Genomic DNA, 22,940 nt, shown 5'->3' on the forward strand with positions numbered 1-22,940 from the left:
TCTGTGACAAGACCTTACTTTGTCAATATTAAAGATATCAAGGTTATATTTTCACACAATGTTTTTTACATTATGTAAATCACAAAAAATGTTTTGCGCATTTTCAAGTGCTCGTGCAATAAACCACTCATTTGCACATCTACTACTTCACCTAGCAATTCAAGCTGCCTGTTCATTATGATCATCAATTCATAATATAAGTCTCTTTAGCTCTTATAATTTCAAAAGAAGATCTATGAAGACTATTGTTTCCACATCTGCTCCTGAGCTGGAGGTAACCGGCAGAAAAATAAGGATTTGGCCTGTGCAGATTACCACCTATTAAGTGATTAACTAGTGAGGTGGAACAATGAGTCAGGAGCGTGTTTAATGTGGTCGTAACTGACTGCAGGCATTTCCTACCCGCGATCCAGCAGTCATGTGTCGGCTTTAAAAGCAGACAAAAAATAATTTGAGAAATTAACATATTTTCGCTGTGCTTTTTTTCTCGGTTCGCGTTTGAGCTCATTTGCAGTTTTCAGCGCAGTGGAAATAGACCATCAAAAATGTGCCCAAAACAGCAAACAGCAAAATGAAGAGGAACGGCCTGAAGCAATTGCTGCGTTTGACAAATTAATAGTGCAGAAGGATTAAACAAATAATGCCAGTAGATGTAAACTGCTGACAAAGAACTGTGCAAACCATTACTTTCACCATTGTTCCAAAGACGAAGAAACACCTGCACGGGATCGGTTTATAGCAAACTATTAGCTTGCAGAATCTAAAAGATGTTTATCATTAAAAAATATGATAATGTTTTTTATTAAGCACTGCCCTTATTTCTGCTTTTACACATGACAGATATTTAAATACATTAATATGCAAGATTTACATATTCAGGACTAAAAATTAAATTGTTTGTTTAGTGAAGCCTCCAGGTTCTGGGGTCTCATTTATAAAGCGTGTGTACGCACAAAACAGGGCTGGAAACATGCATACACCGGTTCACACGCAAAGGTTGTGATCTATAAAAAACTTGATGAGAGAATGGGCTTGCTGAGGATGATTCATGTATGCACACTTGAAGGTGATCTGTGATTTATAAAAAGGAACATTGCTTAAGTCTTAATATTTTTTGGCATATGCCATTTTTGGCTTTTGTGTGTACGTTTACATTTAGTAAGGATCCTACGCACAGTTTTATAAATGAGACCCCTGGACATTATTTGATTTTCAAGCTTCCTCTGCAACTAATGAGATCAGAATTACTCGAAACTGAGATTCATACATCATCTGAAGCTGAATTACCTTTTCATTGATGTATACGATAGGACAATATTTGGCCGAGATACAATGATTTGAAAATCTGTAATCTGAGGCTGCAAAAAAATCTAAATATTGAGAAAATCGGCTAACAGTTGTCCAAATTAAGTCATTAGCAAAAACACATAAATAAGATAAATATTTTTTATATTTACGGTAGAAATCTACAAAATATCTTTATGTAACGTGATCTTTACTTAAAACCTAATGGCTTTTAACATTACAAAAATCGATAATTTTGACCCATACAATGTATTTTTGCCTATTGCTACAAATATACCTGTGCAACTTATGACATTTATGCATCTGGTAGATGCTTTTATCCAATGGCGGCTCGTGACTTCCGAGGGGCGCATATTCAAAATAAGTGTTCAGAGTGTCATGTGTGTTGCTTCATGTGTGTGTTTGTTGCGTCATGTGAACCATGTGCATCACGTGTTTTGTCAAAATAAGTGCCTGCTGCACATGCATCAAAACCGTTTATGATAAAAGAGATAATACACGCAAGACACTTCCTTAAACTCTGATTACGCATGAGATTATGCGAGAATCTGGTAAACGCGAGCGTCTCTTTTATCATAAACCCTTTAGACGCGTCTGCAGCATGCACTTATTTTGACAAGACGTGTGATGCACATAGGTGCACTCGGCGCGCCGAACACATTTTGACATTACGAACCACACACATGATGGGCTATAAACATGATGTGATGAACTTCGCATCATGCACCCTCGAAAAAAAAAGTCACCAGTCGCTACTGCTTTTATCCAAAGTGACCAAACTTAAGGAATTTAAGGAAATTATTGGAAAATTTGGGGTAATTTATGCAATCTTTATTACGTACGTAACGTATGATTGAAGAAATTATAAGAAAATAATGCACACCCAAGGTGGTAATGCAATTTTTCCGCTTATACCACAGTTACCACAAAAATTGCTCTGGTTGGTTATTTTAAGACATTTGACAGGTTAGGTGTGCATTTTACAGAAAACTAATCAACACCCGTGGAAGATTTCTCAACCAATCAACAGGCCCGTGAAATAAAACGCTTTTTGCTTGTCATATATTCCCACAATTCCCATATATTTCTGTGTAACTTACATGTAAAGTTTTTTTACCCTATTCCTCACACTACACTACACTGAGAACTTAGGGAATGTAAACGTTTGATCATTGTAATGTTATTGTGTATGCATTAGATGGAATTATTAGTGGTGTTACTGGCAGATATGAACAGCATACATTATGTACCTGTTGTTACTGTAGTCAATGCCGCCCACTTGTTTGCTGGCTTGTAAGAGGTCCAGAATCCCGGCTGAACTTCCTCCTTTCTTCTTGGACACCTTGGAGTTACGACCTTTGACATCCATCTTTGCCTCTGTGTCTATGTGGAGCGATTCTTCATCTGAAGAATCTGCACTCTGAAAGTAGAATGGATGTATATATGGCGTAAAACCAAAATTCTGTTTGGCAGAACGCACAAAAAACTAAAGAAAACTTGCTTAGTTTAATAACATTAACGCACATTGCTCAGATACTATCAAAATTGGTTATGCCTTTTTTTACCTTTGTGGTTTTTCCTTGACAAGAAAATAACGTCTCATATGTTACAGTGTGTATGCGGGCCTCATGATTAACTCTCTCATTGTAATTGGATTCACTCTGCAGTTATTATCTTCATCAGTTTTGGGGTGATACTTGGCTCCGTACGGCAGCTATGTCTCTTTGATTTGTGCCGTATGTTAGTTAAGTTGGGGCATTATGGGTGAATTATTGCAAGCCGAAAACATCAGCGCTGCCCTGGTACACAGAAAGCCTGCAGATGCTGTTCTTATGGACGTGAGACTGTTTTAAGTCCATCCATAAGGAATTAATCAGCTACTTTGTGAAATGAAGATTAGAGATTTGGATTTTGCCCAATTTCATCTTGTTTATTATTAATCAGCTTTTAAATGGTTTTACTGATGTCTTGTTACAGAAGTTCACTCAGAAGTGAAAATTATTTTGTTACTTTTCATCATTATTTATTATGCAGTTATTTTTCTGTGGAACAAAAACGTTTTAAAGAATGCTTGCATAGCTCTTGCCAAACATTTCTTCTTTTTTGTTCAAAAGAAAAAATTTAAAAACACAAATGTGGAACTGTGTGAATTTTAATTTTGGGGGAGGATGTAGAAAGATGTTTTTAGAGATGGAAATAATGATTACATTAAGTAAGCTCACCTTTATGACCGACGGTTGAAACTTTGGCTTTTTCGATGGCTGAATGGGCTCTCTGATGTTTGATAAAACTGTAAAAAAATCAGACATTACACATAGCATGAAATTAAAGGGATATTAAAATCAAAAATGAAAATTCTGTAATCATTTACTCACCCCAAGTTGTTTCAAATCTTTATAAATGTATTTGTCCTACAGATCTGGAGCCCCACTGACATGTGAATAATACTGTGAAAGTCAATGGTGCCCCAGATCTGTTTGGTTACAAACATTTTTCAATTCTGTGTTCAGCAGAACAGTGAAATGTATAAAGGTTTGGAACAACTTGGGATTGTGTAAATGACAGAATTTTCATTTTTGGATGAACTATCCCATTAAAATCTACTGTTTATCATTTAAAGGCATAGTTCACCCAACAATGATAATTCTGGCATCATTTACTCACTCTCATGTTGTTATAAATATGTATACATTTCTTTGTTCTGATAAACACAAAGGAAAATATTTGAGGAATATTTGTAATCAAACATATCTGGAACCCCATTAACTGTCATAGTAGGAAAAAAAGAATACTATGGAGGTCAATGGAACCTCTGAGAAATTTATACAGGTTTGTAACAACATGAGAGTGATTAAATAATGACAGAATTTTCATTTTTGAGTGAATTATCCCATTAAACAACTACAGTTAAAGGGATAGTTCACCCAACAATGATAATTCAAACCTGTATAAATTTCTTTGTTCTGATAAACACGAAGGAAAATATTTGAGGAATGTTTGTAACCAAACAGATCTGGAGCACCATTGACTGTCATAGTAGGAAAAAAGAATACTATGGAAGTCAATGGGGCCTCTGAAAATTTTATACAGGTTTGTAACAACATGAGAGTGAGTAAATGATGACAAAATTTTCATTTTTGGGTGAACTATCCCTTTAAAGCTAGCTTATGTATTACATACAGGCCCACCCAGAATCTGAAGCCCTAGAGAAACATCTCCAGTTTCCTGTTGAATCTGATCACCTGTCATTCACAAAGTTGTCAGTATTTTCACCTCTTGAAAGTTCATTTATAAGGCATTTTGACAAATTTAATAATGCTTTTAGCTACTAATAAGAATGTAATAATATCAGCTCTGGTTAACACATTATCCGATGTTTAAATCCATTCCAAGGAATTCTAGCCGTTTCCCCTAAAATCAGTGCAGATATCCATCTGGGTCTCATTACAGACTATATAATCATTTTTGAATCTTTTTCATAGCACTTAAGTTATACATTTTATTTAATCAGAAAATCACCCTGACCCAGATCGCGTATCATGAAACCTTACAAGAAAACTCTCTCTTGACAGCATTCTTTTTCCTCCTGATTGGGAATTCGTCGATCTTAAGCTCTCCCTCATCAGAGACGTACTCGTACTCGTCTCTCACGGGCTTGGGCTTTTCCTCCTTAATGTTTTGTATAGAGCCAAAAACACTTGAATTGGTCTGTGTCTTGAATGTCTTTGATCTGAGAAAACCAGATGACGGAAGAAACAACACTTTAAAACAGACAATCTGGTATATGCGGAGACAGAACAGTTTAAACTTATGTTTGAATTCATAATATCTACAAAACATACTTACCCCAGGAACTTCTTATTCGACATTGAAAACCCAAATTTGTTGTCTTTGTGTCCGAGTAACGTCTTGTCAAATTTGTGCTCTTCCTCCATTTTCAACAACGAATCAGGTTTGCTGTTCTGCAAGACGGAAACGAAAACAAATCAAATTCGGTGCGTTGAAACTCTTTGTCTCTCAAACACTTGACATGTCTTTGGTGTTTGCCGCTGTCTGTCGACCACGTCTGCGGCGATCAGACGTCAAAGACTGAAGTCATTGCAGCTGATGACCTTGAAGAATATCAAACAGAGGTTCCTCTCCATCTGCAAGTGTTTGGAGAGCTGCAGAGGAGCGCTTGGATCAGGGGACTTGGAGCGGATACAAACATTCCTGGTCTGTCTGGCATTGAATTCTCCCCCTTAAACGAAAGACCTCTAATGCCTTCCGTTCGGCCGAATTAAGCTTTTCCTACAAAAGCCATCCTGCATTGTCCAACAATGACACAACATGCTCATTCAAGTAAAGGCATATGTAAATGCTTAGCTGGCATGCTGGGAATATGACATAGCATTATAGCATTAAGTAAACACTGAGCATGAGAAAAGGCTTCTGCGTGCTGCTTTGATGGGCGCAGATAAGAGCGATTGATCGGTAGAGATATTTCTAATGATTTACTTTAAATGGAAATGTGTAAATGTCTTCTGACCTTTGTGACACTTTTTAACATAAACATCCACAACTGTTCTTTCTGTTTTAAACAAACAGACGTACCTTATATTTCCATTTCGCCTCGGTCTTGTTCTTATTGTGTTCTCGATTCATCTCAAACTTCTGAACGTCATTGGGTTTACTTGTCTCCTTCTCCATGACACTAAAGCCAGTCTTAGCCATCTGTGAGTAAACAAAATAAAAATGTCCAATTAGTCCAATAGAAGACCTGGTTCCTACCTGTATACCTTTGCACCTAAAGAGTACCTCAGAGGTACATATTGGTACCAAGTAGGGATGCTAAACAATTAATCGCGATTAATCGTTAGCAGAATAAAAGTTTTTGTTTACATCACATATGTTTGTAAACTGTGTATAATAAATATGTATATATATAAATATGAACACATTCATGTATAATTTTAAGAATTTTTTTTATATATTAAGTATTTATATTTATATATAATATAAATTATACATAAATATACAAATGTATATACACATGTAAACATTTCTAAAACATAGACATGCATGTGTGTACATTTATTTATACAAAGTTATTATACACATTTCACACACATATATGATGTAAACAAAAACTTTTATTCTGCTAACGATTAATCGCGATTAATTGTTAAGCATCCCTATACCAAAGAGTGCATATGTTAGTACGTCAAAAGTACATTTTGGTACCAAATGTATACATATCTGTACGTAAAAGGTACATATTAGGACCTTTTTAAAGGAAGAGCATAGGACCAAGTGTTGGACATTTAAAAGCATCTAAATTCCATAATGTCATTTTTACAATAAAATATGAGACCATCTTCCAACTATATTTGTCTGTATATAGTGTAACTAACTGTATGAAGAGTTTGGTTCCAAAACGCATTAAATCCATTTTGACTAATTTGGGTAAAAACATGTTTTCTATACCAAGAAAGTGACAAGATGAAAACCACTATTTTCTGTTACAAACTTTCAAATAGCATCTTTAGGTTATAATAACATAACAAATTCAAATCCAATATTTGATTTTCAAAGCTTTATTATAAACACTGATTATTTTTTCCACAAAATGCAATAAAATGAAAATTTTGTTTTCTTCAAAATGCTATAAATTTATTATAAACAAAATAAAAATGCATTCATCTTTGCCATGTTATATATATTCATTAAGAACACTGTCTTTGCTGCTGTCATCGCTGAACTTTTTTGACAGCGATCAGCTGTAAAATGTTTTGGTCCTGCTCAATTTTTGTTGACTAAGTAAAATAATGTCAAGTTTTTCATAAGATCCCCATGAGGTCAATGTGTTAGCATGACAGAAGCTTGATGCTGTCGTGAGAAAAGCAACAACCAGCTTTTTTTTCCTTCGCCTGAGCGGCTTACGTTTCTTCCCCGCCACAGAAAACCACCACGGTTTTATCCATGCCATCAAAAGTATTATTTTGTTTTTGTTTGTTTGTTGAAAGTACTTTTTTTTGTTGTACAAAGTACAAAGTAGATGAGGAAAACTGTGTATTATTGTTTACAATGCGTGGAATTGTGCACTGTGATTGGTTGAGCAGATTTATTGCATTCTGCAGAGAAGGAGAACTGGCGTTTATGGCGTTTTTGGAAAAAGGAAGAAAAAAATGACAGAATAACGCGGTGGATATCGTTTTTTGCATAAAATTAAGGATTTACTTTTTAATACTGACCAGAGACAATACTGATTTTGGTGGTAACTCATTTTTTTTAACTCTTCATATGCACCTAATACTTTCTTGCAGTTAAAACCAAACAAACGTCTTTTGATGAAATATTTAGATTCAAGTGTGCTTGTGTTTCTTTAGAAAATGCAACGTTGTTATCTAAAACAAAGACATTCATACATTTAATTGTAACTTGGTTGTCCAAAGACTTTTTGGGCCCAATGTTTATGCATAAAATAAAGGAGCTACCCATATATAAAATGATGATTTGGTATAATATGTCATTTTACTTAAACCTCACAAAACCTCATCATCATGGTAAGAAACTTGTGTAATTCTACTGACCTTTAGTTTTTTGGGCTGGTCCATCTTGTTAAGGATGTCCTTTGCATGAGACTCAAGAGCTGCCAGACTCGAAGGCTTTTTCTCTGGTAAAATACCATCTTTCGCTTTCTTGCACTTCTTCTTGCCGTCTTCTTTTATTTTGGGCACCTTCGGCGGTTTGGGTGCCTTGGGCATTTTGGGCGGTTTAGGTGGTTTCGGTGGCTTCGTGGCTTTCTTCCTGGCTGGCTTATCTCTCGGTGGAGTGGAGCTTCGGGCGGGGGACATGGGTTCTTCTGGTTCAGATGGAGCAGATGGAGGTTCCTCTGCAGGGGGCTTTGAATTGCTGGGTTCACTCTTTATGGCTTTTGTTGCATTCTGAGTCAAAGACATTGGGCTGGGTTATCACTTATATGCTTGGGAAATTTCCTTATTTTACAAGTATACACAATAACATACAACATCTTGTATGATCCTGTAAAACAACAAATAGGAAACTTTTCTATGAAATCCTTGAGCATTTGTGTAGCGGTCTCACCTCTGAAATCCGAATCTCTTTGGCAAGGTCTTTAATGAGCTGGGCTGGTTTCATGTTTTCTGGAAGCTCGTCCTCGTGTTCTAAAAGAGCCTTTAACAAAAAAGTGCAAGTCGCGGTCAAATCGGCATACAATCGCCATTGTTTACGTGATTTAAATCAGTAAAAGAACACCAAAGTACGAAACGTCAAAACAATTAGATAAACACGCTAAATAAAACACAACAAAAGCTCAAGTCTTGTTATCGTTTCTAAACAACCACAGTTCTGGCAATGATTATTCGCAAAAAAAAGTTTTACCTGTTTTTTTGTCCATGATCTGAACGCTCCATTGACGATTTTGGCACCATGTACCAAATAGGGAGGCGGCTGCTTATTTGCCTTATGTAAACCTGCAAAAGGTTTAGCATAATGAGTTTGATGCTTCCATCTGAATCCAAATCTGAAGTGTTAGTAATACAAGATGCTCTCTAGAAATGGCCATTTTCTAAATAGGCAAACTGGACAAAGGTCATCCACATAACCAACTTCTCTTTAAATCGTTAGCAGCAATATCTCAAACAACGGTTTCCCTGTCAGGAATGCTCAGAGCATGAAAAAGCGCTGAAAGGTAGAGAGAAACGTAACACCAGGAATAAAAATGGACTAGGTTTTCGAATGGACCCATTACTGTTCAATAACAAAGGCCATTCATATATCAAACTGATTACCTCAATCCAGAGGGGCCTAAAAACAGCCATGTGCCTTTATGGAAGGCCAGCATCAACATTGATTACATTGGACTGGATACATAGCCACTAAAGGAAATATATTCCTCACTGCATTTAAATTAATAACATGAACACAAAGTGAAAGCTAAAACAGCCAAATGAGAAGAGCGCAAAACAGCCGGGCAAGGGGCCAAGGTTTTTCCTCTACCTGGAGTCGCACACGAGCGTCGAACCCCAAAATGATGACCTTGAAATCTGACTCCCATCCCATCTTAACATCAGTTAGCTCCGAGAGCAACCGCGACTCTCGAATCCGCCCCTTCAATGTGCGATCTGGCAAAATTAAGTAACGTGACGGGGGTAAAATTGTGGAAATATAAACATGTGAGTCCAAGGCCAGATGAGGGGACTTTAAACGCTAGTTTGTAATGGAGCAAGTGATTCTGTCTTTTGAAGCTAATCATCTGTGAACCCTGAGATACACCGATTTAATGACTGCAATAATACTTCGGCTCTCCAGACCCTCCTCATCTGCTCAGCAGGCCTTCTCCGAGATCACGCACAGTTCTCCTTACAAGTGCTTCAACATTAAATGGCTTGATTTCCTGTCCCAAAGTTCACTGTCATGGATAAATCGTATGCTGCACAGGACGGAGCCGTAATTTTTGAAAGGAAAACCTTTGAAGCCAATTTTCTAACAACAGGGAAGTCACTTGATGGGAGCTTTGCTGCAAACGATTTACGTTATCAGTAATGTAAATGGTTGTGATGAATTTGATTTTTTTTTGCAAGTGATTTGTAGTACTCCTAAGAGGGAGGACTGGGGGTCGATGTAGAAAAATATATCTCAATATATTTAGCCTTTTGATGATATGTGAACCAGTCTGTGAAAACCCAGCTAAATTGCCTGAGTAAGGTCATGTCAAAGATTGAAATCAATGACTGAAATCAAACTTTGATGCTCGTAATTTCACAATTAGATTTTACAGACAGGGTCACATAATTGTTATATTAAAATAACACAACATGAGCAAATTATGACTTGAGACTGTTTAAAAAATTATAATAACAGTGAGATATACTCAGAACTACAAATCGGCCAAATTCATAAGACAGATGAGTTTTGAGGGATTGTTTATTGCTTACCTTTAAACCGCTCCAGGTAAAACTTTCCCACATACCAACATGCCGTTTCAAAGTTTGAAAATGGAGTGAGACTGGCAACCTTGAGTCTTTTTTCCACTTCATATGCTCTGATTGAAGAGACGAAATTGCAGGATTATTGAAAATGCCTTGAGAGAAAGTCATGACATCACAGAAGGCAAAAGCGCATGCTGACGACTTTCATTCTTTCTTTTTGTTGCTACAGAGGTGCCAAGAAAGAACCGGGAAGGTTTGATGCTTGAATGCTTCATTTGCATGATCACCACCTGGTCGTCATTGTATTTCAAAATGCATTAAATTGCATTTCAAGTAGCATGAAGCGACAACCAAAAAAATTAGTTGTTTCTTTTAAACCCATATAATAGTTATTAGCCCATCACCCTACCATTATGCTACTAATAATATGAAGAGTTTGGTTCCAAAACGTGAACGCCATTTAAAATAAAGCAATAAACCCCAAGAAGCAGTGGGTTACCAGTGCATTTTATAACAGCTAAGGGGCGTTGTTAGGCACGACGCGAAGCGTGGGATTTTATTTTATAAAATCCCATGCATGGGATTTTATAAAATAAAACACGAATAAGTTGTAATTATATTAGTACAAATATTACTCTTCCGCCAAACAAAGTAGTTCCTCAGAATCAAGTGTGACTGAAACAGAGTGCAGTTCCCAACCAACAGATGCAGCAAAGACACAATGAAAATATGATTTAAGACTGTGGTGTTTATTTTATAAATCACCATTTATCTAATTTATACATTAACATTTATATTGTGCAACTGTTGAAGTGATGATCAAATATGCTTGGAAGCATGCTGAACTCTTTCCCGTCAGCGTTTTTTTTTTTTAAGTTGCCACCCAGTTTTAGATTAATGCCTTGCAGAAAAATTATCTTCTTTAAATAAACATAAAATATCAAATGAAAGAACAGACCATCCGCTTTCAAACAAAAACAAACAAAAAAACGTTTCATTCATCCTACCTTCATTATCACCTCTCATTTTTTATTAGCTAAAAGCGGAGATAATTCCATATTTGTGAATAACTTATGTAAGAGATCAGATTGAGCCATCAAAACTTACACGTTTTCAGTGTTGAGTGAATGCGTCAGTGTTTAAGTTGGGTAAGATCGCCACCCAGTGGATAATAGCGGACGTATGAACTTGACTTATAAACTCCTCAGACAACGTTTTCTCTTTATCGACGAGATGACTCAACAATATTTATTGACATTTATCTGGATATCGCCATTAATAGTGCAATTGTAGACAAATTAAAAATATGATTTAAGACTGTGGTGTTTATTTTCATAAATCAATACACAGTAACAGTGGCGCAGTGATACTTATGTAATGTGGTCTGAACCGTGAGGTTACCGGTGTATTTTATCACGGCTTAGAACGCGTTTCAACCAATCAGAATGAAGAATCAGAACTGCCCGTTTTATAAATAAAAATAGTTACCTCCAAAATCAGTATTGTATCTGGTCAGTATTAAAAAGTAATTTCTTAATTTTACATAAAATCCAATATCTGCCGTGTTATTCTGTCATCTTTTGTCCCTTTTTCCCAAAACGCAATAAATGCCAGTCCTCCTCCTCTGCAGAATGCAATAAACCCGCTCAACCAATCATAGCGCACTATTCCACGCACTGTAAACAAAAATGCCGGCACGATAAAGGTGACATAGAATGATCGAACGGGGTATTTATCCTTGTTCTGTGATGTGACATGTAGACAATTTTTTTTGGGGGGGGGGTCTGTAATGCCTTAGAAGCTTCCTAAAAACCTCTCTCAGATAGCTCTATTAGGATGGGGGATTTTAAACAAGCGGTTTTGCACCTATTTGGCTCCCCCTACTGGCTTAACTTGCAATCTCATTACTGATTGGCTGACTTTGCTGCCACTCAAAAAATGTAGCCAATTATTTTAAAGTGGAGGGGCAGGGAGATGCCTGTGATGTCATAAGCATCAGTTTTTCAGATTGGGCCGTTTTCTGGCTGACATTTCTAAAAGGAGGAATTTCCGAGACTGAGATGTTTAGCATGTCTAGGACTTTTTGTATGTTTGTGAATGCAGGTAGACTACCATTATTCAACAAAAACAAGGTAATAATGTTTTTTTCATGCTCTGTCCCCTTTAAATACACATGGAGTCTACATCCTCATCTACTTTGTACTTCGTGATCAACAAACAAACAAAAACAAAATAATACTTTTGATGGCATCAAGCTTCTGTCATGATAACACATTGACCCCAGGTGATCTTATGAAAAACTTTCCATTATTTTACTCGAAGTCAACAAAAATCGATCAGGACCAAAACATTTTACAGGTGATCGCTGTCAAAAAGTTCAGCACAATGTCCCAAGTATAACAGCAGCAATGACAGTTTCTTATATGACAAAGTAAGTGTTTTGATTAATGCCATTAATGTTTATTTTTTTATCAGTGTATATCACTAGTCAACTAAATGAATATAACATGGCAAAGATGAATGCACATTTGATTCAATAGATTTATTGCATTTTGCGGAGAAAAAAAAAATTCTATTTTTATAATAAATCTTTGAAAATCAAATTATGGATTTGAATTCTTTTATGTTTGTATAACCTTAAGATTCTATGAGAAAGTTTGTAACAGAAAATAGTGTTTTTCATCCTGTCACTTTCTTGATATAGAAAACACCTTTTTACCGAAATTAGTCAAAATGGATTTATTTCATTTTGGAACCAAACTCTTTATATATTTACACATATTTATCTGTCTACATAGTGCACTATGGTTCTGTTCTAAGACCTGGTGATCTCTAAAGCAGGCAGCTTCCTAACTGAAGTGAAACCGTCTATAAAAACGAGCATTTGAACTCTTCTTTGAGGACAAAGAAACAGATCACTGACCTCATTTGCATCTCTACGCTTAGACTGTGGATAAAGTGTCCGGAGAAGGCTAAGCAGTCTACAGGAGTCAGTATTGCATTAATCCATCCTGCCATAAGAAAATGTAATTAATAAAATAACAACCCCATGCATACTTTAGCATGCTTAACACCTCTTTATTGACTAGTGTGATCACCTGATGGAATGAAGAGAGTTTGCCCTTGTTTCAATGTGCATTTGTAACACTTGTCCACCTGGTCGGCGAAGAACATCTCGGTGTGATTAGAGGAGGATCTCCAGCGCTCATATAGAGACAGGTTGGCAGAGGTGGGCTTGATTAGAAAGAAGATTTTCTCTCCCTGTACAACACAGAAAACATTTATTTAATAAAAAAGTTAATGCATTTTGTAATGAAGTATTATAAATTAGAGATGCAGCGATACCGATACTGGTATCGGGTATCGGCCTCGATACCACATTTTCTAAAGTACTCGTACTCGTTAAAAGTCCCCCGATACCAGGGATCGATACCACGGTTTGAGAAATGTCTATGTTTGAGCGGCGTGTAAGGGGTTAATGCCTCTTGTGTTGTCCAAAGAGGCAGAGTTTACAACAAACTGGAAAACTAGTCCCTTGTTTTTTTGTTAAATTATATGACTAAAGCTGTTACCTGTAAATTTAAATCATGTTTTTTTATTAAGTACTCGGTATCGGTATCGGCAAGTACTGAAATGCAAGTACTCGTACTCGTATTCCAAAAAAGTGGTATCGGCGCATCCCTATTATAAATGCACAATCTTTGAGGTTTTACCTTAAGTACATGATACCATACAGAGGCACCGCCACACTCGATATGGAAGTCTGTGTAGCTGTCTTTCACACAGATGAGACAGTATTTGGACACTTGGGGCTTTCCCAACAATGCATCATCTGGCCAGTAGTTATCGACCCAGGACAATTTTCGAACTATCTGCGGACTCTCCACAATATTGGCCATTCTAGAGTAAAAAAGCATTTATACATTTATTTTATTTCTGATGGTATGCAAAAATACTTACGGTCTCAAAATTAGTACTAAGGATTGTGAAACTTCAATAGCATTTGTACTAAAAAATACTGTATAAGTAATAAGCAACTTTGCGATTGCTTACCTTGTATCTGAAAACTCCAGGTTGATCACATTTAATACTTTCTTTCTGTTTGTGCTATAGTAGTAATCGACGAACTCTTTTAACTTCATCTTGCTGTCTGTCTGTTTGGTTACATCGACAACATCCACAAGAACATCAGGCCCTTTAAACCAAAAGCAAAGACTTTAGACATATACAACAAATACAAACATACTGTTCATGTACGACTGGGACATACATGTACGTACAATGCAAGGTTCAGGCATTGCTGATTATTATGATAAATCATAATACGTTTTATTTGATTGCTTGTTATTCATTTTTATTTGATTATTTGATTTATTGGTATATGTTTGACTGAACTGATTTAGTACGACACCAATTAAAAGGGATATTTAATTTGCTCTTGGCGCCCTCTTGTGACAGTTTCATTTACAAGAACATCAACTCTATGAAAATAATTAGATGATGGGAATATTAAAGAAAAATCCACTTTTTTTGAAAATATGCTAATTTTCCAGCCCCTCTAGAGTTAAACGTTGCCAAAAATAGTTCCCTGCTATTAATAGTTACCAAGGGGACTATTTTCGGGCAGTGCGTAATATCATTGCGCCTCCAGCAGCCATGTTACGGTAAAAAAGTCCTTGATTATAACGCCAGAATGAGAGTATAGTTCCAAGCCATATCTACCTGGAAAACTTTTAATTTTATGTTGGCCTTAGTGCACGATGTAACTACAAAAGAGTCAAGTTTTAAATAGGAAAAATATTGAAACTTTTTGGTTATTTTTGCGCGATGCTAATGGACTAATCAGATTCAATGGATTATGCTAAGCTATGCTAAAAGAGGTACAGCCAGACCCGGAGATCAGCTGAATGGATTCCAAAACTGTAAAAAATAAAATGTTTAACTCTAGGGGAGCTGGAAAATGAGCATATTTTTAAAAAAAGTGGAGTGTCCCTTTAAGCACTTGAATGAAACATTTTTTATGAAAATTCTTGCACTGTGCACAAGCTTTCGAGAAACCTCTAAATATCTACATTAACACGATTAGTTTGTAATGTATCACCTAATAAACTCTTACCAACATAGTTTTCCACATCGCTGATGTAAAATGTGGGTGCAGGCATGGCCATTCCCAGACCTTCTTTCTTCTGGATCAGAATTGGCTCATTGAATCCATTCTCTTCAAGGTAATCCAATGTTAACTGACTTCCTGACAGCTTCACCACTACATCTTCTGAACTGCAGTGGAAAACACACCGTCAGCATGTCACAAAGTCAAACAGATAGTTACCCACATAAAAGACATCATGCTGGAATCTCTTTCAGATGTTTTTGGAAACGTGTAATACATTAAGAAACATGATCAGATGGCTCCATCTACTGGTCATGCAATGAACTGAAATACTTGACTGACTCTTTAAATTTTGGATAGTGGGTTGACATGATCCTCACACTGTATAGTATATGTACACCCTACCTGGGGAACGTCCTGCTGCGTAGCTCTTTTATGAACACCTGACTGCCGTTCTGAACCGGTTTGACATCTCCACTTTGCCCCGTGTCATGTTTATACCAGCTCTTTTTCTTTTTCACTGACAAAATTGGAAACAAATGAAACAAGTCAAATTTAATTTAAGCATGATCGCCTCCATACGCTTTATTCTTTGTTACCATAAAGTAAATAATGCATTGAAACCTTCTCCAATGTATATGCACGTCCAGAAGACCTTGAAGATCTTTCAGATCAACATGATGCTTTGGTTAGTAACTGAAACTGTGCTGATCTGTGTCATTTCAGAGTAAACCACTCATGAGTTGCATATGGCCTTTTAAAAATGGTCTTTAATGGGATAAAGACTGTGATAATATAATATATTATAATAAAACTTACAAACAGTACATCCAGAACTCTGTGACTCAACCTGGCATGGCCTCCACAAGTTTGTGCTAAACCTGATGATCCATGTTGCTTCAGCATGATTCAAAAAAGATCTTGTGTGCTTTAACAAATTGGATTTTGAATTTTAAAAATGCTCTCAGAGTTTTGGATGAACGTCAGGACAATCCATTATCCAAAGCTGGTTCTGAGTCACTGACCACGTTTACTTGCACCTTCTTAATACGATTATAATGGGATTTTGGCAATGTTGCGATTATACTTTACCTCGTGTAAACAAAATACTTTGATAAAAATAATGCAATTAAGCTCATAATCGTATAATAGTATTAAAACAAGTGGCGAACACAGTTTTTAAACGCAGTATGCGGCCATTTAAACACTTGAATCGCATCTATACCGCACACACCTTAAGTGTGGGACATGTCACAAGACTTTTTTAGGATGTAAAATAAATCTTTGTTGTCTCCAGATTACATACATGCGAAGTTTTAGCTCAAAATACCATACAACATGCAAAAATGTCCGTTTTGGGTGTGTCCTTTTAAAGGCAAATGAGCTGATCTCTGCACTAAATGGCAGTGTCGTGGTTGGATAGTGTAGATTAAGGGGTGGTATTATCCCCTTCTGACATCACAAGGGGAGCCAAATTTCAATTAACTATTTTTTCAAATGCTTGCAGAGAATGGTTTACCAAAACTAAGTTACTGGGTTGATCTTTTTCACATTTTCTAGGTTGATAGAAGCACTGCACTGCAAAAAATGATTTTCAAGAAAAAATAGTACTTAGTATTTTTGTCTTGTTTTCAGTACAAAAATCTAAAAATTCTTAAATTAAGATGCTTTTTCTTGATGAGCAAAACGACCCAAGAAAATAAGTCTAGTTTTTAGACCAGAAATATCAAATTTAAGTGATTTTGTGCATAAAACAAGCAAAAAATCTGCCAATGGGGTACGCAAAAAATCTTAAACATTTTTTAAACACTAAATTCAAGAAAAATTTGCTTACCCCATTGGCAGATTTTGTTGGCTTGTTATAGGACTTAAACGTGAAAAAAGTCAGATTTTCAAGTAAATTAAAACAGTGGAGAGTATATGCAAGTTTATTATTTGTGCTCTGCATTCGGCTATGTGTTATATTATAATAATAAGCACAATCATTAGCAAATATTCAGAAAATAAAAACTGCATGTAAACAGGTGTAAAGAGTTAGCTCCAGTCTTGCAGCGAAGTCCTTACTCTGATTATTGGAAATAATCGCATTATTCGTGTACATGTAAACATAGTCATTTACATTAGCATGGAAAAATACTCACAGGTGGATTTGCCGTGAGTCTTTTCACAGTTTGGACAGTGGTAGATATCAATATCTGGTGCTTCATCTTCATCCACTCCCACACAGCTGTAACAAAATAAACATAGAATCAGATTATTTATGGTAATCGTGGTTCTGTAAATCAATCTGCAAACAGTGCCAACAAAACATTCATTCACCTCTTTAAAGTTTTATTGTTTGTAAATGTCAAGTTACTGTTCTGTTCTTCACATGAGTTCTGACCTCAAAATCATACAATAATATTTTGTATATTCACGTATAAAGACTTTCTTTAAGCACATATATGTGTGACCCTGCCTGTAAGTAATCCAGCTAAAGTAATTTTTAGTTATTTATTGTTTACTATATAAAATCATCCTATATAATAAAAACAAGGGGTAACTCGATTAACTTGAGTACTGAGGTCACTGTCGCAAATTCAATGACACAAAAATTATGGACAAGAAGACAATGTTTTTGCAGTTTGTCATGCACGCATTGACATCTGTTTACTTGTGTACTTTTCCAAGTATAGCATGCTTCTGCCCTTGAAGTCATTTGCACGTAAAGCTTTGTCTTTACGCTTGAGGTTATTGTCTTACAAACAAATCCATCAGAGTTTCCTTGCGGTTTTCTCTGTATTTTGCTGCATTAATTTACCCCAAAACTTGTTAACCGCTACCTGAAGGACAGAGTCCTGCCAGTGGAAAGGTGAAACGCTAAAATTTGATATAACGATTGGAGTCATATTTATCATTTGCATTGCTGTGAGTGCAACAGCCAAGATTATTTTATCTTAATTCAGTACACGCTGATAAACAGCTGCTGGCGGTCCTGTGCTTATCTGTGACACTGCTTGTAAAAAACCCAGCTAAAGTCATTTTTCGTGATTTACTGTTTTCTACATAAAATCCTCCTATTATGTAAATAAAAATTTTTGAAAATATAACCTTGATATCTTTAAAATCTCATTATTTAAATTATGAGACTTTAGACTGTATTTCACAGACATGGTAACTTCACACTCTCGAGTCTGCCCTACCTTCATAAGTCTTCCTTGTCCTGCATTAAAGACATCCGCGCAGTTTAATGCTTTAACTAACATGCTTAAGAGCAGGGCCGGGTCTACAGGGGGGCTGGGGGGGGCATTGCCCCCCCAGATTTTCCTTGTGCCCCCCCCAAAAATGTCCAGCCAACCTTAAAATAACGGAGTCTCTTTACACAAAAAACGTCTTCTTCAGGCAAGCGTTAGTGTTTACAGCTCCCGCCCACTAACGTCTGATTAGCTTATTCAAACCTTGGAGGTTTTTTCAGCAGTATTTAAGTCACAGGAAAAGTACTACTGTTCTCTATGACGGTAACTAAAAAAAACGCATCTTTAAAATATATATCAAAAACAATGCAATTTAGTATTACATAAACGTAATAACCCAACACATATTAAATTAAAACTTTTTTATAGTAAAACATGCCCAAAATAGCCCCTTATCCTTTCTTGGACTCACCTCATTATTTATTCATGCAAATACAACAGCCAATGGCAAGTCTCCAGCAGCATTTAATGTTTGTTTTAGACGTAGTTCTGTTTATTAAAATTAGAATATGCAGTTTGGTTGTGGCATACTATATAGTAGATATAAATGATATAAGATGGTTATACAGTAAATATACAGTATTGTAACAGCTGAGCATCGCGTGCAGTGCAGTTTTAAAATCAAATTTTAGCGGTTTTGTCATCGTCATTCATCAGCTCATTCAGCTCGCGTTTGAGAAAAAACTTCACACGCAAAAATCTACAGACTTTTAAGTTCAAGAGGAGCTTTCACTCCGCAAGGTCATCGTAAGGTAAAACGTTGTATTTTATAATGTTGCGTTGTATTATAATATCTAATTTGCTGTGTTAAAAAACAAAGCAGTGTGATTTATCTTTGGTCTCTTCGCAAATCACACTTACAGTATTTTAGGGCTTGTGCTTTTGTCTGGTGTTGTTATAGGCAAACAGGATAACCTTTGACGAATTTGTCATGCATGTCAAATTGCTTACATGATGCAACAATATATTATTTAAAGCATTGTGCTTTGTTGTGATATTTGAGGTCGCTGCAGCAGCAATGATAGGGTCAGGAATTAATGACAATACAGCTTATCACATTGAAAATACATTATTTTACATGAAAAAAATGTTTGAGAAGTGGAAATAAAGTTCCTAACAAGTGTTTATTTAGAATAAAGGCATATGTTGGGTAGGGTAGGTATAAGAATGGCTTTAATTTATCTATAAGTAAAATAATAGATTAAATGCAGTGTAAACATTAATAAAATATAGCTATATGTACAGCTTTATATTTATTTCACCTGCTTGCCTGATTTCATTAACTGTGACTAAATGTGTCAAACTAGTGTAATCATTATAACATTATAAATCATTAATCTAATTGCATCTACTTTTAAAATGTGAACGTGCAAAATGACATATAAATTGCCTTTTATTATAAGACATGCAAAGTAATATTGGATTGAAACATCCATAATTTTAGTGTATGAATAATTTTAGTCGAGAAATGGCTGCCCACCCAAAAATCCTGACTGCCCCCCCAGTCCAGCAAGCCTAGTACCGGGCCTGCTTAAGAGGATGAGGTTTTGATGTTTTATGCCAGACAGGGCTGACAGTAAGCCAGTAGTAGCCTTAGTTAAATTAGGATAGTGGCTTTTATAAATGTGCCTTAGGATAACATTATGCATATCAAGACAACAGTGGCACAAGTCTCTTTTACACATACAGTCTTTACTGGTAATTTACTGGTAAGTTAACAGGTCATGTGTGAACAGAACCTTTCTGGTAAATCAATGCTGCCAATTTACTAGTAAGAGAGGTTGTAAGATTACCAGTAATTTACTGGTAAGCGCTATGTGTGAACGAAAAATTATTACCGGCTTTAAGAACGGACGACGTCAGGCCGCGCTGACAGCTTCGCGCCAATCATAACGTTTTAATAAAGATGACGCGTTTAACCCCCGCACTGTTTATGGACGTTTCCACACGAACGCTGCTTAAAAGTCGAGCACACTCGAAGTTAACGTCCACATCTCTTCACCAAAGTTGTTTAAAACAGTTTATCATCTATTTGCCGATGTCATTGGCACACTCTCTGGAAAGCCTAATGTGCAAACAGTACAGCTGTCAAGACACAGGTTCCTTTTGACGGCGCCAACTGCAATGTCACGAGCAAATTCACGACTGTCAGCGTTTGCCACATATGTGAAAACAACAAAATACGAACCGTGGATATGAAGTCATAACCCGCCATTGTTTACAAATACAACACTGAGATCGCCGCGTGCCACAGGTAACTTCCGCTTTCTCTCAAGAGTTTACCGGTATTTTGATACTGATGTGTGAATGATGTCTTACTGGTAAAAAGACGGAACGTCACGCATGCGTGAACAGCACATTTTTGTATTTGTAAATTAACCGAAATTACTGTGTGCAAAACTTTACTACACACACATGACCTCTATTTTCCCATTACTGTGACTTCTTAAGCCATCTGGTTGTGGTGGCTGCACTAGTGATGATTCAAAGATTTTAAATGTGTAATTATTTTAATTAATGTTGTAGGGATATGGGTTCTCATTTGACATTCTAAGTTTTATTTCTGTTAAAAAGTAATAAAGGTTCATATGAGCCCATTGCAATTAAATGCCATAAAACGTCCTCACATAAAAAAGGCCACTTCGGTAAATGCTGTTTATAGACCCTGTGTGTGTTTTTGGTAACCCATCTGCAATGCAAATGGTTTTACTATACTGATATCAACACAACGTATCCATAACACATTCCTGCCATTAGGGGGAGCTGGTCCTACATCACAGAATTGGGAGTTTCCCTTATGGGCTCTCCTCCAGCTTGGTACAGTCATATGAATATCATGAATGCTGTCCTCTGAGATGGCATTAGAGTCTTTGAATCATAGCACAAGCATATGAAGTCAAGTTTCAAGACAACAACGAATGCAACATGGTGTGATGGGTCTAATCGGCCCACTTGTACATCATGATCTGCAGTGAAATACATTCTTCAGCTTTTCTCTGCTAATATTCCTCATATACAGTAAAGTCTTAGGCCACCATGCTACCATTAGATTTCTTGTTTTTGCAATTGTATAGTGATCATTTATAATTATTTCTCAGTCTCTTTATTAGAATACAACTAGAAAATACAGGAAATGTGTCTGTAGTATTAAAAACAGTGTAAAAGTATAAGCTGAAGTGTGAAGTATTTAGGGTAAACTACCCTTCCACTTGAGCAATAGCAGGCAGCTGCAGGATCTCTTAAACCTAAATAAAATTAAATCCTAATGTCTAATTCTAATCGAATGACTTTAGTCTCCTCAAGAAAGCTCAAGGTGTGTTTCGTGCCAAGAGAGGTCACACTAAATACTGACAGATGCCCGGAGAAGATATTTAGTTCTAAAAATTGTCTTGTTTTTAATTTTGTACACATATTTCCTGTATTTTCTTTTTTTATCTTAAAAAAGAGTGAACAATATATATGGATGGACATTAAAACTTTGCTAAAACAACAAACCTGGTGATGGTGGCCTTTTGCACATTTGCATAATGTCCTTGCGGCAGTCCCTAATTGCTTTAATAGAATAGTTCACCAAATAAATAAAAGCAAGTCAGATTAACTTTTGTACAAATGTTCACATTTCATACAAAAGTAATGAAATTGACAAGCTCCAAAAATCATAAAAGTATCATAAAAGCAGTCTATACAATTTGTCTGTGATTTGCAATATGTTATGCCAGGTGTTTGACATGGTGCTGCCAAATCAGCACCGAATGCAATGAAATTGGAGATCTGTGGGATTGGATGGAAATGTTTAAAAAAAATAAAGCTTAAATTTTAGCTATAGAAAGACTTCAGATGATTTATACAGATTATGTCAAATACTATGCCTGTGACAGCTGTATTTACCATAAACAGTTGTTGCATGGCATAAAGATGCTACAAAATAAAATTTTCCTTCGATGATTTTTACCAAAAATAACAGCATAGAATATGAGGATGAATAAATAATGATGATGACATATTTTTCATTTTTGCGTCACCTGCAGAATATACACAACTTCGGTCTTGAGACTTCATTGGTTACTAGAATGTTTCATTTTCATTAAACTGCAAACTGATAACATTTATTTACTGTGCCATTGTGTAAGTGCTGATAGTCCTGGAAACAGTCTTATCTAGTCTTGTCTTAGAAAGCATCTAATTAATGGCAGTAAATATACCTTAAGTATCTAAATGAAGCACCTGCACGCTAGTTTTGTGTCTAAATAGCAATAAAGCAACATCATATAAAACAAATGTGTAATAACAACTCAAACTGCCACATGGGGATAAACATATATAGGTCATGTCGGAAAAAAGAGGCTATGAAAATTTCAT

The 22,940-nt window shown here is 36.1% G+C and overlaps 1 protein-coding gene across 2 annotated transcripts in view; it reads right to left on the bottom strand.

The window, feature by feature from the left end:
* The window catches only part of phf2 (PHD finger protein 2), a 38,068-nt gene that overhangs the window by 9,863 nt on the left and 5,265 nt on the right, over nucleotides 1-22,940 (bottom strand). For both annotated transcript variants that reach the window (XM_065241189.2, XM_065241190.2), the window contains exons 2-17: nucleotides 17,490-17,575; nucleotides 15,754-15,868; nucleotides 15,355-15,515; nucleotides 14,292-14,433; nucleotides 13,952-14,138; nucleotides 13,337-13,499; nucleotides 13,162-13,249; nucleotides 10,245-10,351; nucleotides 8,689-8,780; nucleotides 8,392-8,481; nucleotides 7,878-8,231; nucleotides 5,899-6,018; nucleotides 5,152-5,267; nucleotides 4,857-5,035; nucleotides 3,528-3,595; nucleotides 2,556-2,725 (exon numbers count right to left, since the gene is read on the bottom strand). In XM_065241189.2, the coding sequence (XP_065097261.1) occupies nucleotides 2,556-2,725; nucleotides 3,528-3,595; nucleotides 4,857-5,035; nucleotides 5,152-5,267; nucleotides 5,899-6,018; nucleotides 7,878-8,231; nucleotides 8,392-8,481; nucleotides 8,689-8,780; nucleotides 10,245-10,351; nucleotides 13,162-13,249; nucleotides 13,337-13,499; nucleotides 13,952-14,138; nucleotides 14,292-14,433; nucleotides 15,355-15,515; nucleotides 15,754-15,868; nucleotides 17,490-17,575 (2,238 nt within the window). The remainder of the gene's footprint in view (nucleotides 1-2,555; nucleotides 2,726-3,527; nucleotides 3,596-4,856; nucleotides 5,036-5,151; nucleotides 5,268-5,898; nucleotides 6,019-7,877; nucleotides 8,232-8,391; nucleotides 8,482-8,688; nucleotides 8,781-10,244; nucleotides 10,352-13,161; nucleotides 13,250-13,336; nucleotides 13,500-13,951; nucleotides 14,139-14,291; nucleotides 14,434-15,354; nucleotides 15,516-15,753; nucleotides 15,869-17,489; nucleotides 17,576-22,940) is intronic.

This window comes from Paramisgurnus dabryanus, chromosome 14 (assembly GCF_030506205.2).
Source record: "Paramisgurnus dabryanus chromosome 14, PD_genome_1.1, whole genome shotgun sequence".
Classification (NCBI taxonomy): Eukaryota; Metazoa; Chordata; class Actinopteri; order Cypriniformes; family Cobitidae; genus Paramisgurnus; species Paramisgurnus dabryanus.